Consider the following 16,519-nt stretch of genomic DNA (forward strand, 5'->3'; position numbering starts at 1 on the left):
GCCTCAAAGAACAACAACTGTTCACAAGTGGCAAGTGACTCAAACTACTGTCGTTATAACACAATAGGGCACTAACGAATTCGAAACCAACTTTCCATCAAAGACAGTCATTTAAACGACTGTCGTTGGCACTTGGAGCACAAAAGGGAACCAGTGACATCATCACCCTTGTGAACGCTCACACAAGAGGTTAAATAGTGAGTCTCCACACCAGATAGTTGGACCAGTCCCAGCCTGGTCAGTTGCGTACATGAACTGATGAAGCCTCTTGGATGAGAGGTGAAACGTCTTCCTAGACAAATAACTAAGTCCAGTTGCTTTCGATTTAACCTCCTTTGGAAAAAAAATGAATGTGTTGGTTTAAACTGAAGGAGCTAATGATTCAGCAGCATCTCACTTCACATACATTTAAATCCAACTCTGAAAAACGGCAGACACGTCAAACTCACTTCTACCTACATGTAACAGGAGCCCCATGTTAATTTATGTACGTACTAATTAATGTACTACAGCAGAAAACCAAGCAAAAACATCTCAGTCAAAGGAAAAAGACAGTAAATTCTATTTATTACTTCAAAACAGTTTTTATAAAGTGGCCACATGTTTTGGATGTCAGCGCTACATTGAGGTAACAACCCTTTCCTCTGATATGAACATCTGATCTTCAAAAAAACCTGCTTCAGTTCATTTATGTGGCAAACTTCTTCTGCCTGACTGGTGCAGGCAGTTGGGACATGATGTCCAGCAGGGGGCGCTCCACCACAACCAGAGACTGGTCCTCCAATAAGTTCACACACAGGAGGTGCTGAGGGGCAGATCGAGAACAGAAACCATCAGTTAGACAGGGTGTATAAATGTTTGTGTAGACCTTAGTGGGTTTACCAGCCCCATGATGTGAATGAGTGTAAATACAGCACACTTTCATGGACTGTAGTTCAATGACCTCATCAAATGAAAACACTGATTCAAAGCTGTTGTGGTTGGATGAAGTGATGTTACAATTTTTTTTATGTGGTGTCATGTGAATAATAAGAGGAACTTGGCTCATGACCTCATTCGACAAGGTGCCGCATCGGCCAATCACATGAATGCAAGTGCACATGCTTGCTTACAACCTCCTGATGTGGCTGTACTTTGTGCCAACAGTTATGAAATCGTCACTGACTGCAAACTGCAGTGCAGCGTTTCAGTGACTTCCTTGATCAACACCTTCCCTCCCAACAGCCTCCTCTGAGGTCCACAACCACACTTTTTTGTCTTTTCCCCAATTAATATATCCTAAAAAAAAATTTAATAAACACAGAAATCTTTTTTTTTCCCCCCTTTTACTTTTATAGATAAAAGTCATAACCATGATAAACCATAATTAAGAAGGTTTTTCTTCACTTCAGAAAACAGCATTCACATGTTTGGGTTGTTCTAGAAGTGATTTAAAGTTTCATCATTAGCTGTTGATGAGTTTTGCTCAGAACAGTATTTTAGGTCCTGAAAAAACAGCTGTTCAACTCAGGTAACTCATCAGATACCTCTGTCTCTGCTCACTCTAAGGTCTCAACAGAACATCACTGTCTCCATCTAGTGTGGGTATACAGCAACACAGGCCCGGCATCCATCCAGTATTGGACAGTATGAATGGCTTTGAGACAAACTGTTTGTAAAAACGGGCTATACAAATAAAATTGCCTTGCCTTGCCATGCCTGAGACATCAGTGACTTGATGTCACTCAAAAAGACAGCAGATGATGACTGATCAACAGACAGAAGCAGGAATGAAACAGAAAACTACAACAAAATTACTCAAAATTGCTCCCAATCTTCATATAGTTATAGCAGGGATTTAAGTCCACAACATATGTGGATGTAAAAATAACGCATCATTATCAAGATATGAATCTGTGAATATAGACATGTGTCTGGAAGTGTGTACGCTTCCATGAGCCCCAGAAAGTTACTGCTGTTGTCAAAGTAAAGCGCCGCTGAACTCAGTGTGATGATCGTACCTGGAAATTCTTGCAGATCTTGAAGGCGTGACTGTGTCTAACCCTCTCCGACTCAGGAATACTCCTCAGTGTCATTTGATTGTAGAACAAAGCCTTTGCTTCGGGGAGAGGCTGAATGTGGAAACACAGAGACAAAAATACAATGACACTGTTATTTAACCCCACATTATCATATCAGGCTAAGGTCCTGTTTACACGACAACGCTTGTGGATGAAAATGGCAAAATATTTTATCGGATGTGCCTTTTGTTTAGACGGTGAAGGCGTTTTTGGGGCTTGAAAACGCAAAAAAGTGAGACCACCCTCCAGAGTGGAAATCTTAAAAACACTCCACCGTTGCGTCTCCATTCCATTCCAGCCAGTTTCCTTTCGGCGCCGTGTAACCGATTGTGTCAGACGAGCATGAGCCAGAGCGCACCTCTGTGCCAGGCTTGTGCTCTGCAGCGATTTGTGTTTATTCATCTTAACAGAGCGCGAGAGATTAACACACATTCACTCAGGCTACACACACATACGGGCTACACATACACACACCCACAGACACACAGCTGAGGGGCCGAGGCACTTGCCGACCGGCACGGAGAAATGCGCATCTGGTGGCGTGTTTCTACATGCCTCCGTTCCTGAGAAAAGTCAAGCTAAACATGGCTGGGTTTCATCAAAATCCCTGCTTTTTTTCTAGAAAAGGAGATACAGCGTCTTTTATGAAAGGTGCTCTGTTTGATCCAGAAATGCGAGTGTCAGAAGAGCGACAGGCACAAAGGGCTCGTGTAAGATAAATATATACAACAATTGTTCTATTCCTTTGGGGGCGGGGGGGCACCACTAAACAACAATAACACAGACGCGCCGTGCCGTGTCACAGCCTCTCGCCGCGGAACGTGATGGTCTCTCGGCCACAGCAGGTCGGGAACACCGGCCCCACCGGTGGTCGTGGTCCTGCTGTGGTACGGGTCGGTGGTGCCGGTCTGCTTTGGCCCAGAGACCATCAGATTTTACCGTGGGAGGACCATGGGGAGGACACGGTGTTGCTCCAGATGAAGACCGGGCGGGACTGTCGGCTGAGAGCTTCCTGTTTCAGCTCCGAGCTGCTGGAGCCTCGCGGGTGAGAGCAGAGCAGCTGCTGCATCCACATGCACAACTCCGTTTGCAAAAGCCGAGTTATGATGAAAACTTCCAGATCATGAGCTGTCATGAGTTTTAGATCGTCATCTATTTCAGTTCTGCTCGTCGTAGAGTCCCCAAATTTACACATAAAGGTGTGTTAAAGTGTCTATTTTCATAATTTAAAAAAAAAGCAAAAAACAAAATTACGTTTTTGGCACTCAATGAGTTAAGACTCACAGTGGAAAGTTTAAGCAGCAGTAATCACTGACTTGTGCTTGCACAAGAAGAAATGCCTTTGTGAGAAAATATTCTACAGGTGTGCAACTCTCATCACATGACTTCAAATCATCTGACACAGTGTGTGTGTTGATGTTTTGTCACAATTCACTGGAGCAACAAATGCAGTTGTTAAACCAATGAGTGTTGTTTATTCCATGACACGAGGAACTGAGGCCGAACTGGACACAAGTGTGGTATAATGAAGTGTAAACGCTCACATACCAGACTCTGGTCAATGATGCAGAACATGAACGTGTCATGCAGAATGATGTGAGCTGGGTTTCTGGGGTTGAAGGTGACGTGGGTGACGGGCGTGTCCCTCTCCAGCCACAGAGAGTGCAGGCCTTGTTTCTGCAGCTTGCGACTCCAGTCTGTGTACTCCTTCTGCACCAGAGAGTACTCAAATATCTGCAAACACACAGAGAAAACACACACTGTAGCGAGATCTGTAGAGTGAGTCGCTCTCATTGTTATCTGGATGTTGTGTTGTCTTTTCTTGTTGTGGCAGAGCAGGTAGGTTATCATCAGTTTATAATTCATTATCACAATCATCACTATTATTATTATTAGACAGACAGATAAGAGCAGGGAACATAAAGTTGGACAAAACCTGACGCAGTGTTTACCTGCTGGTCGGCGTGCACTGACACAAGGTTGCTGGTCACTGGGTGGATGGCGATGGCAGTGGGACAGGAGCTGTACACTGGAACCGTACAATGAAGCTGCAAACACAGAGACGCTGGGTTTTTAACACTGATGGTCTACACTGTCGCCGAAAAACAACAAGGTGACAAAGACTAGGGAGAAAATATGTGCGCTGAAAGAAACCTTCAGCTTGCTGAGGTTGTAGACGTGGATCTCAGAGTCTGTGTTTGCTGTAGCGAGCCACTTGCCGTCCTCACTGGCAAACAGCAGGTGGACCGGCTGTCTGGAGCCTGGACACACACACACAAACTGGTTAAACTATGTACAAACTCAAGGCTGTTGACAACAAAGTGCCACTGGTTAGACCTCACTATGCTTTCACAATGTCTCACAAATATGCAACAATCACACTTACTGTGGAGAATGATCTTTTGGTGAAACAAGACCAGGTCAAAACCCAGTAGCCTGTATACCTTTTTTAAACATTCCTTTAGTTTCCATCAGAATTCTTCAAATATTTCACATAAATGAGCACCACAGAGCCTGGACTCAGACTCACCTGACTTGGGTTTGAGGGTTTGAAGGTATTTGCACTCTGTCTGGCTGAGCGCAACGACAATGACTGAAGAATGGCTGGAGGAGGCAAAGAGCTTGGAGGAGTCAGGGGAGAAGCAGAGCTGATAGGCTGATCGAAGATCTTTAGGTAGTTTGGACACCTGGAGAGAAGAGAAAGTAGCTTCATGATCCTCGCTCATAACCTGCTCTCACAGATTGTTTCAGTGTAGCTCTGGTACGGAGGAGAACAGCTGGATCAGCGCTGAGGAGCTCACCTTGCTGATGCTGATGTTGTTGTTGTTGTACTGTACTCTGTAGAGACGGACACTGGACACTGTTGCGTAGGCAATCCAGCCTCCACATGGAGACAAAGCACTGCAGCAGATATGATCCTCTCCCTGCAGAGATCAACACACACACACACATTAGGCCCTCGGTTTCAGTAAGCTATACAGGCAAAATATGTGATATGACTCATAAGGACCTTCTGGAGGTCTGCAAATAGTGTCTAATTAGAATAAACTCTTAGTAAGATTTATCTCAAACAGGTTATGTTGTTGATCACAGTAAGTAAGGCTGCACGTTTCTGGAAAAAATGTGAATTGTGATTATTTTTGCTTAGAATTGAGATCATGATTCCCTGGCACAATTTTTTCCCAAATTAAAATGTTTATGATTTATTGTGCAGCTCTTTCAAAAACTCTCAACTGCAGACGGGCTTCCTGCTCCACTGAGTCACATGATGTAAAGGCGCTTTGCCATAGGTTGAGGGGGACGGCAACGACAGTGCAGCATTTGGGGGCACATGATAAACTCGTAGAGGAAACTAGGAGCATTTGTTTGTGATGTATCTCATGAAATGAAATGAGAAGAATTGTTGCCATTTAGAAATGAGATCACATGAAGGTGTTAATCTAGATTGCGATTTTTTAATGATTTATTGTGCAGCCCTAGTACGTAGACCTTCATTTAGACTCAAAGTGCTGAAAATAACAGACTGGCTAGCCAATGTTTACCATTTCTAGCACAGAGAGTTAAAGCAGAGTTAAACAAAGACAGCCACAACACATTGACTACACACCTTCCTCTTCAGGTGAATCAGCTTCTCTGGTTTCCTCTTCACAGGCAGACTGTCACCATTCTTCCCTGTCAACACACAAACCTTTCACTGTAACAGCTGTCCAGTCAGATTAAGATCCCATTTTTACTTCTGTCTGTCCTGTGTGTGTGTGTGTGTGTGTGTGTGTGTGTGTGTGTGTGTGTGTGTGTGTGTGTGTGTGTGTGTGTGTGTGTGTGTGTGTGTGTGTGTGTGTGTGTGTGTGTGTTCCTCACCATGCCCATCACTTTCTCCTAATCTCCACAGCTCTAAATGTCCAGGGAACTGGAAGAGGAGCAGTCCTGCTTTCTTTGCACAACACACCAGACTTCTCTACATAGAGGAGAGACAAGTATTAAACATGTTGCCATGGGTTATGATCAAACCGTTTCAACACACATTGTTCTTCGACTCCAAGAATAATCTACCGGTGTGTACTCACATGTGGGAAAGCTATTTTGCGCAGTGCTGACTCCCGGGTGTTCTTCTCTACCTTGTCCAGCAGAGGTCGCACTACCAGCTGAGTGTCCATACCTGATCACAAACATCATTGTCACCTTCATCTTATCATGAGTTTAGTTTACTTTAAATTTAAGATGACTGTAAACTGTATTGCACAGTTCATGTTCCCACATTTTGAATATAGGATAGTCATCCGTTTTCACACACACCGGGTGTGGAAATAACACCAGAAATAAGTCTTGCATAATGTGATAGCTGGTGTATTGCAGACTGACAGACTGCAGCATTAGAGATGTTAGGCCAAGTTCAATCTTTCTGCTGAAACGCTATTGTGGTCTCACTGAAATGAATGGGAAAGACCAAACTTAACACACAGCTCTAATGCTGCTCTGAACACAGCCTACAGTCATGAGATAACATTGATGAAGAGCAAATCACGGCACCTTAGACATCCATGTACAATGGTTGTTGACGAGTGTAAATGAGTATCCTGAAACACTGTATTTAATTCTAACATTGTTTGTATACATCAATCTGTGTTAAACCAGGACAGTATGGACAAGTGCAACACCAGTTGTATTTTGTACATTTTAATGGATTTCCTCCCTTCCTAACTAGAAAAACCTGTAATGTAACTTATATTTGTGTGTAGACTGACAGATTTCTTAATTCTTAGTTACACACACATCACACACCAACAGCAGGTTCACCACTGACCTCCAGACACCACGGCAGTCTCCGTGTGGGCGAGTGCCCGTACATCATGTGAATGGTTTTTAAAAGTCCTCGTCCGGACCCACTCCTTATCCTTCTGGCCCACTGTGGAAGAGAGGAACTGGAACTGGACGACAGTGCCTTCTGATGTCCCAGCTATCAGACTGGTCTGATCCTGTCAAATATGTGCAAAGATTAACATCATCAACTGGTGGTGTAATGAGCCTAAAATCTGTTTAGAAGTTGGTTTTTACCTGTGAAACAGAAAGAGCCAGAACGTCCCACTTTGTTACCAGGTGAGTTCTGATCAGAGTTCCCGTGAATCCGTCCCAGATCTGGACCTTTCCTGCTGAATCGCCGCTAATGATGGTGTGGTCGGAAAGGAAGGCGACGCACCAAACCACAACCTCTCTGCTCTTGGACGCCCCTGCACCTCTTTCCACCAGTAATCTATGTGTGGCGTGGCCTGAGGTCAGAAAAACAAAAGCAGAAACTGAGACGTCACAGGGCGCTTTCACTAAACGGTCCATTCCAACCAAGAGCTCTTAGTTCGGTTCGTTTTCGTCGTGTGAAAGCATCAATCGCACTCGATCTATGAGCTGTATTGCGCTAAATGTACAGTGTTCTACAGTGTTGTCTCCATTGTGAAAGTCCAAATTGGCGCTTATTTCTACCGGAAGATGACAAAACGTCATTCAGACCAACTTTAGTTCGTTTGCATGTGTGAACGCGGACCACTCCGCAGTCTGTGGTGCGGTGTGAAAGCGCCCTAAGTAATACAGCGTTTTGGTTTAACAGACACCAAATTCAATATTCATAATGCTGTGATAATTGTCCTTAGGCCTTCATGATAGAGGTGTAACTTCTTACCTGTCTTAACATCAAAGACTCGGATCATGTCCATCATACCAGCAGCAATCAGTGTGCCAGAGGGATGCCAGGACAGAGATATAATACGACCTAGAAGATCACAAGTTAGTCACCGGGTGGACACATATCTGCATTTAAATAACTTCAGGCACTGGCAGGGATTTATGAATATTACTGTCAAGCAGAAAATCAAAACCACCACAGAACCAGCTCGTTGTCTCTTACCTTTCTGTCTGTCGAGGTTTCTTTGAAACTGAATGCTCTCCTCCAGTATTTCAAACATCTTCACTGTCCCGTCTTCACAACCAACCTGACATAGAAAACATTCACTCAATTAACAAACAAGGCCAGAGGAGGCTTAACACTTTAATTGGCTTTTTACAATATCCAGATCATCTTTACTGACCGCTAGCATTGTTCCCTGGTTGTTGCTGCTGATGGTCCAGGTTGGTCCTCCATAGGCCACTACTGTGTACTTAGGCCTCAGGTTCTCCAAGTCATATTCTGTGACCTCTCCATTCAAACCAGCACTGAACAGCCGCTTGTTCACCCAACACAGAGATTCAATAGCTCTGTTGTCCTGTCCTGGTATCACCTGTTAATCACAATCACAACAAGTCTGTTGGTTATTCCTGCATGGCTCACCTCAAGCTGGAATTCTCCAACAGAGCTCAGTATAAAAAGACCCTGCTGCATAAAACTCCACTGACAAATTTGTTGTTTGCTTGCTTATTAACAATAACCATAATAATAATTGTATTTATATAGCAACTTTAAAAGTATACAAAGTTATTTGACATAAAAGCAGAGACACACAAGAACAATGGCAGAGGAACACAACAACAGTGACATGAAAAGAGGAGAACCAAGACAGGCAAAATAACACAATGAGGCCAGGAATCTGAGCAATTAAATGAAGTATGAGGAAAATAAAAAGGTTTCATCACTAAAATAATAAAAAGCATAGAATGAGATTGAAAAAAAAAGATAAAATAAGAGAAGGCATAAGATTTAAAAGCAGCCAGACACAAATTAGAGTAGCTGAACTGAGTGGTGCAATCATATAAAGTGCGATTAATGGGAAATAATAACAATATAAGACAGAGATGAATACAATAAGGATGATAAGGATATATGAAGACAACAGAAGGAAAATGACAACAGAGACTGAGGATGTGTGGAACTAAAACAAATGAATAATGAATGGCACAGATCAAGGTAGGGAATAAAAGACAATAGAAACACATGAGGAGGGTGACATCCCATAAAAACAACATGTTTGTTAATCAAAGTGCTGCTGCTCAGTTGTTAGTACAAGGCTCCAGCGGAGCAGCAGCAGCAGCAGCAGACCTAGTCCGGGGCTGGACCATGTGGACTTGTTACCTTCTCCTGGAAGTAGTTGTCAGAGAAGTCGAAAATCTCCACGGCTCCGTCGGCCCGGGCCACGGCCAGCCGCTCGCGACCGCTGTTGTACGCCATGGCCCTGATAGCACTGGGCATGTAGTCGAAGAAGCGGACACGGTGAACCTTAAATTCACCCATTGTCACTGGCGAGGAAAACACAGAGACACACGGGACAGGCAGGTTAGCGGCTGTAAACACGCTGTCCGTCCGTCCGGCCCCGGCCTCAACCCGGCAGCCTCACTACACGGACTGTAGAGTGTCGGTCTAGCTACTCCTCCAGTTCAACACCGTCAGTCCGCGCTAGAAAACTAATTCACCCGCTGGTTTGTCCACAGTCACTAAACTTTCTTCACTGGCAGGTCCACGCACGAGAGAAAACACCAGGAACCACGTTGAGGACCCACAACCCGGAAACTATTCGTCCCGTCACTGACGTCGCGGAAGTGCGTCATCACGCTGACACACGACACAGCTGGCGGGAAATGGGCTACTGTTGAACTGGGAGCACTGGGAGCTGTTTCGTTGTTCGCTCATGTCAAAGCGGCTATGTTACGACTGATTCAAAGTCAATAGATCGATAACCTGTCTGACATTTTTTGTTTTGTTCCTGTCGTACGACGTTTCCTCTGTCTGACGACTCAATGGTTCAAGTCGTCATAAGGTAAGAAAGATGAACAAACTGTTAGCCTACCTGGTACCATAGACTGTAAAAGCCTGGTACTTGTCTTTTGTCCAGCATCATGTAAACACAAAATTGTAATGCACGGGCTTAAGCATGACGGATAACGTTATTACGCTGATGTTAATTATGTTGTTGATTATGTTAATTTATTATTATTATTAGGCTATTATTTTACCGAATTTCTTTGTGCGGATTGATATTGTTGATCAGTTCTGCATCCTTAGCAACTGCCTAGTGACAGGCCAGAGTTTAGTTTGTGGAGGAAATGACAGAACCAGGTGTAAAAGCTAAAGTGTCATTCATGATGTCAAAGATACAGAGGGTGAATTAGTTTTGTTACTTTTGACTCTGGCATTGTAGTTGTTAGGTACATGTATTTGAATTTGTTTAGTTGATGTGTGTGTGTGTGTGTGTGTGTGTGTGTGTGTGTGTGTGTGTGTGCACTCCTTCAGAGGCAGTGTGGATGGCAGCAGTCCTCCAGAGTGGCTGCTGGTGGAGCTGCAGGGAGAGATGGTGTCCAGACACAACTCTGGTCTGGCAGGAAATGTGATGGGCGACCTGATGTACACCAAGGAGGTATAGCAGATGCTCTGTGGCCAATCAGAAAAAAGAGCTCTTTTTTGTTCTTTGTGCCCTCCAAGGATAGACTCCTAAGCATCTTTGTAGAAATAACGAGCATGCAAAGTTTACATAGCGCAGGCAGTTCAGTGTCTGTCAGGAGCAGGACCAGGTTTGGACTGATATGTGATATTATCAGATGTTACTTTGTTCTACATCATGTGATTTTCTTTTCACAATAACAAAGAAAGTATATAATCATAACTTTATCATAGTATTTGTGCTGAACTGTATCAAGATATTCGAGTTTGGTTGTAACACACACCTCAGCAGGACATGACATCTGCCAAACCAAGAACCACAGAGAAAACATGAGCATAAAAAAAGTTGTATTAAAATGTTATACAATAGTTCACAGCATCCTGTCACTGGATATACAAGCCTAGTGAACAGGTCCTGATTAATTGTTGTTTTCATTATCAATCTACCGTATGTTGTTTATTTTTCACTTAATTGATTAACAATTTAGTCTGTAAAATATCAAATTATAGCAAGTTTACTGTAGGTTTTGTTTTCAATTCCAAAATCTACAAGGCCTCAGAGTACAGGTACTTTATCTGTATTGGGAACACACTATTTTCATCTTTTTTTTTCAGCAGTTCCTCCGCCTTGTGCAGCTAAATAAATAAACAGAGTTCAAAGGTGAAGCTTTTGGTCTCCATTTATTAGAAGATCAAGTATTTTCTGTATTCAGTTAATTTTGTCATTGTCACTCAGTTGTGAAGATTTGAGGTGTTTCTCTTTCTGACATGATGGTAAACTGAGTATCTCTAGATTTTGGACTGCTGATCAGACTAACCAGCCAATTAAAAAATGGCACCTTGATGAAAACATATTATTCCCTGAGTTCAGTGTCTCATTGTAATTAGCTGCTCCTCTTCCTCCCTCCACCAGGGGGTGCCAGTGCTGATTGTAGGACATCACATTCTGTATGGGAAGCAGGTCAAGCTGGAGAAACAATTTGCCGTCCTCACTAAGCAGTCCAGCCCCTCGCAGGATTCCCTGGTCGGCCGTGACGATAACAGCGATGTCACACAGGTACCCATGGAAACAGACCAGCATGACGCCACCTCCAAGTCCTACTACGTGACTGCCCTCATCAAGAGGAAGTTGATCTTTAAGACACGTCCCAAACCCATCATCACTAATGTGCCCAAGAAGGTGTAGTGGGACATGTCTCCTCAGGGGGTCAGAGGTCATGTGGGACACTAAGACACTGATCCATCTCACCTTTACTGTACTGGACTCCACATCCTTCTGTTTGCGTCTTCCAACAATGACATATGCAGTTTGGTTACAGATTAGTTGTACAACTGATTAATAATACATCTTTATATTGATCAATACTGTCAACCTTAGACCTGAAGTGATTCCATCAAGAGACTTTGATCAATTTTGTACCGTTCTGCTGAGATTCTTCACAGAGTACTGAGTTTATTGAATTTTAAGTCTTTTCGTATGAAAATAAATGAATATATTGTGTAAATTATCTCCAAGTGGCACTATATTCATATTCAGGCATGACATTATGACCACCTGCCTAGTACTGTGTTGGTTCCCCATTTGCACATTCAACCTTTGTCAATATGGAGATGTTACAGCAATCGAGCCTGTATGGCCGCAATTACAGTAGCTGTTGCCCATTTTCTATTGCAAAGCCAAAGGCCTCTGTCCTTCTGTTCAGCCTGTATGGTCACTAAAGCATGGTTTTATTTACACATCGCACTGTTCAGAATGAAATGGGTGATTGCAGAGAGGAAGTGTACAGCGTGAAGAGATCAGTTTGGTAGTTAATTATTTGACCATTGGACAGTTTAGAATGGAAAATGTGTGCTGGTCTTCACCAACTGATAACTGCTGATCAATGGATAACAATAGACACTCTCTCTGAATGAGAGTTTGTCAGTCTCGTGGCAGACTGGCAAACTGTATAGGTGTAGCTCGCCTTTACCCAGTGTCGGCCGGGGTTGGCCCCTGCCACCCCTGCAGGACCCTGGATGAAGACATGCTCTGACCATTAAAAAAGACACTTAAAGGGATAGTTCACCCAAAATTGAAATTTCACTCATTATCTACTCACCCTCATGTCGACTAAGGGCTGGGAGAAGTTTCAGAGTTATTAGGGGGTCTCGGCGTAGCAGTGCATGTCCATATAACGGTTGCAAATGGATACCAACTGTCTTCGTAACAAAAAGACACACCAAAAAACATCCAAATACCTCCATGCTGCTTGTATGTAATGTCTGTCTTGTATTGAAGCCCCGAAATGCGAAATTGTCCCGAAAAAGATTAAATAAGTCTATATTTCAAGCTTGTTTGTAGCGGAAGCTCCTCTTCCCGGTTCGTCAAATTTGGACAAACCAGGGTCTGTCCTCTTCCCAGTTTGTCCAAATTTGACGAACCGGGAAGAGGAGCTTCAAGAAGCTTCCGCTACAAACAAGCTTGAAATATAGACTTTTTTTTTTTTTTTTTCGGGACAATTTCGCATTTCGGGGCTTCAATACAAGACGGACATTACATACGAGCAGGATGGAGGTATTTGGATGTTTTTTTGGTGTGTCTTTTTGTTACGAAGACAGTTGGTATCCATTTGCAACCGTTATATGGACATGCACTGCTACGCCAAGACCCCCTGTAACTCAGAGAAGCCACAGAGGACTCTGAAACTTCTCCCAGCCCTTAGTCCACATGAGGGTGAGTAGATAGAGTGACATTTCGATTTTGGGTGAACTATCCCTTTAACTCTGTCGCAACCTCATGACACTTGAGACTAAATTCAAAATTGAAGCAGTTGAGGCTGAGAGGAAGAAGATGGAGGCTGTCTCACATCCCACAATGAAACTCAAAGGTGTCTTTCATCGGGCCGTGCCTTTCAGATGGCTCAACAGTTCAGCATCAGAAAAAAAAGCCCTGCTCAGAGATGGTTGTGGAATGTGAAATGAAATTGCTTTTCATGAATACACATAGCCAGAACTTGTGCCTCTGCAGGGACCCATGTTCACCTTCACAAATGAGACACTATTGAACTGGTTTGCTCAACCGCGACTCACAGGGATCTGCATTGCTTTGATGGTGGACGAGTAAACGTTGCAGTGGTCAGGGTGAAGGGGGTTCTGCTGCCTCCCAACAACACTGTCAATGTGCTAAATATACAGCAGCAGTAAGTAGACAAAGTGTGGACCACCCTCCCTCTCACTCTTATTGAGGTTTGGACAATTCAACACGATAAGTTTCATATAATACCACCCTGCCACTAAATAATATCTGAGGATTCATACTGTGGCATAAAAAGGAATTGAAACTCACGTGTTGCCAGAGAATTGACACTGTATATGTGTATGTTTTTGTTTGGTGGAGGCGGTGCCCATGTTGAGGTGTAACCCCAGCAGTAAAAAAGCCGTCCTCTTAGAACATAATGACTGAATGGACCGATTCATTCAGCTGCTGTAAAGCCCCTGACCCCTTCCCTCCGACACCTCCCACACACACTCAGTACAGCATGCTGGCAAAATGTGTTCAGAGTCATACTTAGAGCCATGTTGTAAAAGTCGAAAGCTCAGTCACTTTAATTAGTGACTGACATTTTTAACATAACTTAATCAGTGAAACAGCACTTCATCTGTACTCATTCTCCACACTGTTGTGGAGTGAAGTACTGTACAGTGAAACAATGCAGGTTTTCATTCGGATCAAATAAGAGCACGTTCAGAGACGTGGGCTGCGATGCCATGGTGCTGTTGGAAAAGAAACTATTTAAGTCCAAAGCAAATCTAGCAGCCCACATTGGAATAAAAAACAGTGTTTGTTTGAGCAAACAACACACCTGCTGAATGCCATGGAGTTGAAGCACATTTATGGCAGAATTACATGAATACTTTACCAAAGGACTGCAGATGTAAATTAGCTCTTAGCTTACTCTGGTACAGTGCATTGAAGGGTAACATTTATGTTTAATATTGTACATGGTTCCTTTGCAAAGTTAATAAATTACAAGTTACTTTTCCTAAACTAGATTCAACAACAGACACCATTGGCATTAATTAATGTATATTTAATAATAAGTCTGTTGCCTTTCATTGGATCTTCTCAAATTTTAAACAAACACTTCCCCATTAGCCAGGGCTAAAACATATTTGTGGTAGAGAATATATTTGAAATATATGGTGTTTTCACCACAGTTTATGAATATATTGAAAATGCACATAGAAAACAGGTAAATGGAAATGTACCCTTTGCCCTGAGGATGGCACTATATCGCCTAAAGATAATTAGGATGTAGAACTCAGAGGACCATGAATATCTACAGCATGTTTCACAAATATCCAGTCATTACTTTTTAACATACTATAAAAAACGTTGTGATGGAGCACACAAAGGATCAAGATGAATATTAGACTAGAAGGTGGATTTTAATCACGGGAGGTCAGCATGAGGAACCATCCTCTGGAGAAGAGTAGACCCACAGCAAGCACATACTACATGTGGCTCCATAGAGTGTAGAGACATATCTGATACCAGAAGAGTGAAATGTTGACTAACTGGTGCAACCAGTAGCCTAATGGTTAAGACATGTACCAAAAATGTTGTCACCCCTGCTGTTTCTGAAAAGAGAGTTGACGTTCTTGTTTGCACTGGAACAAACCCAAAGGAAAAGGAGTCAAATCTGATATCACTCCATACAGCACTCCAGAGACGGACTGCCAAAGTTTTTGGCACCTCTTCAAAATAGTAAGCAATGATTTGATTTCAGTCATGATGCTCCTTCATTTTGTACTCATTATTATTTAATTGGCAAGTAACAGGAGCTGTTGGTACAGAAATCAGTTGTAACCAGATAAATGGAGAAACACTTTTGAGAGCCAAGGATTTAAGAACTGTGATGATGGTAAAACATGTACAGTCTTAAGGCTACAAGTCCATCTTTAGTAATCGACAATGTGCAGCGTCAAATGAAGATTACAGCCCATGAGATGGTGGCTAACCTCTCTGGATGTGGATAGACATTGATGCAGGATTTTAACAAAATATCCTTGGTAGGAAAGCACCCAGATAAACACTGTGGTAGGAGACCCAGAAGGACCCAACTTCTGACACAGAGACATGGAAAAGCCAGACTGCCAAAATGTACCTGAGGTAGCCAACCTCTTTCTGCAAGACCACGTTGTGAACAGATGAGACCAGAATAGGGCTGTTTGGCCGAGCAGATCATTGTACCGTTTACAGAAAATGAAATGAGGCCTTCAAAGAGACGAGCACAGTCTCTGTGGTCAAACATTGCAGAGTTAGGCTGATATTTTTGGGTTGCTTTGCTGCTTTGGGCACTGGACACCTTAACTATGAGCACTGCATCATGAAATCTGAAGACTACCAAAGAGTTCTGGAGCAAAATGGGTTAATAACCCAAAGCCTACTTTCAAAAGCATCAATAGATAGTTTAAGTCAAAGTGCTAGAGAGGTTCTGAAGTGGTCACCAATAAGTCCAGGTCTAAACCCCTTAGCAACTTGGAGAACCCAAGAGACAAGAGAGAAGTGTTCCAACATCCCATTTGAGAGGTATAAGAAACATATCCACTGTTGCAGGAAACAAAGTTTGTGCTAGCAAAGAGTTTTTATTTTTTCTCTTTTTTGTTGTTGTTGCTGCTGTGGACGGGGACAGTAAAAAACATTGTAGTCATCTAGAAATACCCACAAAAAAGGATTTTATCAGTTCACAGTCTACATTTAATTTTGATAATTTTCACAGGTTTATCTCTGTCCGACCCAAACAGCAGTTCACAAACTATAGTTTGTAAATAAAGGGCTGTTTGATGGCAAGAAAAATAGGTGGGAATATTCTAAATAAAGTGCACATTTCAACTGATATGAACTTTTTTTGTTCTGCTGGTCCTTTGTAATGTGGTAGAACATTTTTTGCTGCTGACTCCATCCACAGCAGTTCATCACTCAGCTTCTGTCCTGGTGCTCCTGCTGCTTCTCTGAACTGGGAGCTGACCTGAATCTACTGGAGATAAGTTCCTCTACAACCTCATATCAAATAACCTGAACCATCATTTTAAAACCAAAGCATTTGTAATTGTAACAATTTTC

General features: G+C 42.8%; 2 protein-coding genes across 2 annotated transcripts; one reads left to right on the forward strand and one right to left on the reverse strand.

Moving 5' to 3' along the window:
- Window positions 1-550: 550 nt before the first annotated feature.
- utp4 (UTP4 small subunit processome component) lies at window positions 551-9,532 on the reverse strand. Its single transcript, XM_083973991.1, has 17 exons — window positions 9,450-9,532; window positions 9,112-9,275; window positions 8,135-8,323; window positions 7,954-8,038; window positions 7,729-7,818; window positions 7,113-7,324; window positions 6,862-7,033; window positions 6,125-6,216; window positions 5,919-6,015; window positions 5,668-5,732; window positions 4,862-4,984; window positions 4,591-4,747; window positions 4,215-4,321; window positions 4,013-4,108; window positions 3,609-3,794; window positions 2,001-2,111; window positions 551-805 (listed from the first exon to the last, which is right to left on the reverse strand). The coding sequence occupies exons 2-17, from the start codon at window positions 9,268-9,270 to the stop codon at window positions 689-691; spliced, it is 2,058 nt and encodes a 685-aa protein (XP_083830117.1). The 5' UTR covers window positions 9,271-9,275; window positions 9,450-9,532; the 3' UTR covers window positions 551-688.
- A 106-nt stretch (window positions 9,533-9,638) lies between these two features.
- Window positions 9,639-12,543, forward strand: chtf8 (CTF8, chromosome transmission fidelity factor 8 homolog). The gene is made up of 3 exons (XM_083973992.1): window positions 9,639-9,793; window positions 10,267-10,390; window positions 11,327-12,543. Exons 1-3 carry the CDS (start codon window positions 9,774-9,776, stop codon window positions 11,597-11,599), a joined length of 417 nt encoding a protein of 138 aa, XP_083830118.1. The 5' UTR covers window positions 9,639-9,773; the 3' UTR covers window positions 11,600-12,543.
- The last annotated feature ends 3,976 nt before the right edge of the window (window positions 12,544-16,519 follow it).

Source organism: Trachurus trachurus (assembly GCF_905171665.1).
Source record: "Trachurus trachurus genome assembly, chromosome: 6".
Classification (NCBI taxonomy): domain Eukaryota; kingdom Metazoa; phylum Chordata; class Actinopteri; order Carangiformes; family Carangidae; genus Trachurus; species Trachurus trachurus.

Bases quoted from the DNA above. Each gene is read 5' to 3' on its own strand.
- utp4 (XM_083973991.1), bottom strand. From the start codon at position 9,270: ATGGGTGAATTTAAGGTTCACCGTGTCCGCTTCTTCGACTACATGCCC. The intron at 7,819-7,953 runs GTAAGAGACAAC...GTGATCTTCTAG, and splicing joins AAACCTCGACAGACAGAAAG to GTCGTATTATATCTCTGTCC. The intron at 5,733-5,918 runs GTGAGGAACACA...GTGTGTTGACAG, and splicing joins AGGAGAAAGTGATGGGCATG to GGAAGAATGGTGACAGTCTG.
- chtf8 (XM_083973992.1), top strand. From the start codon at position 9,774: ATGGTTCAAGTCGTCATAAG. The intron at 9,794-10,266 runs GTAAGAAAGATG...GCACTCCTTCAG, and splicing joins ATGGTTCAAGTCGTCATAAG to AGGCAGTGTGGATGGCAGCA. The intron at 10,391-11,326 runs GTATAGCAGATG...TCCCTCCACCAG, and splicing joins ACCTGATGTACACCAAGGAG to GGGGTGCCAGTGCTGATTGT.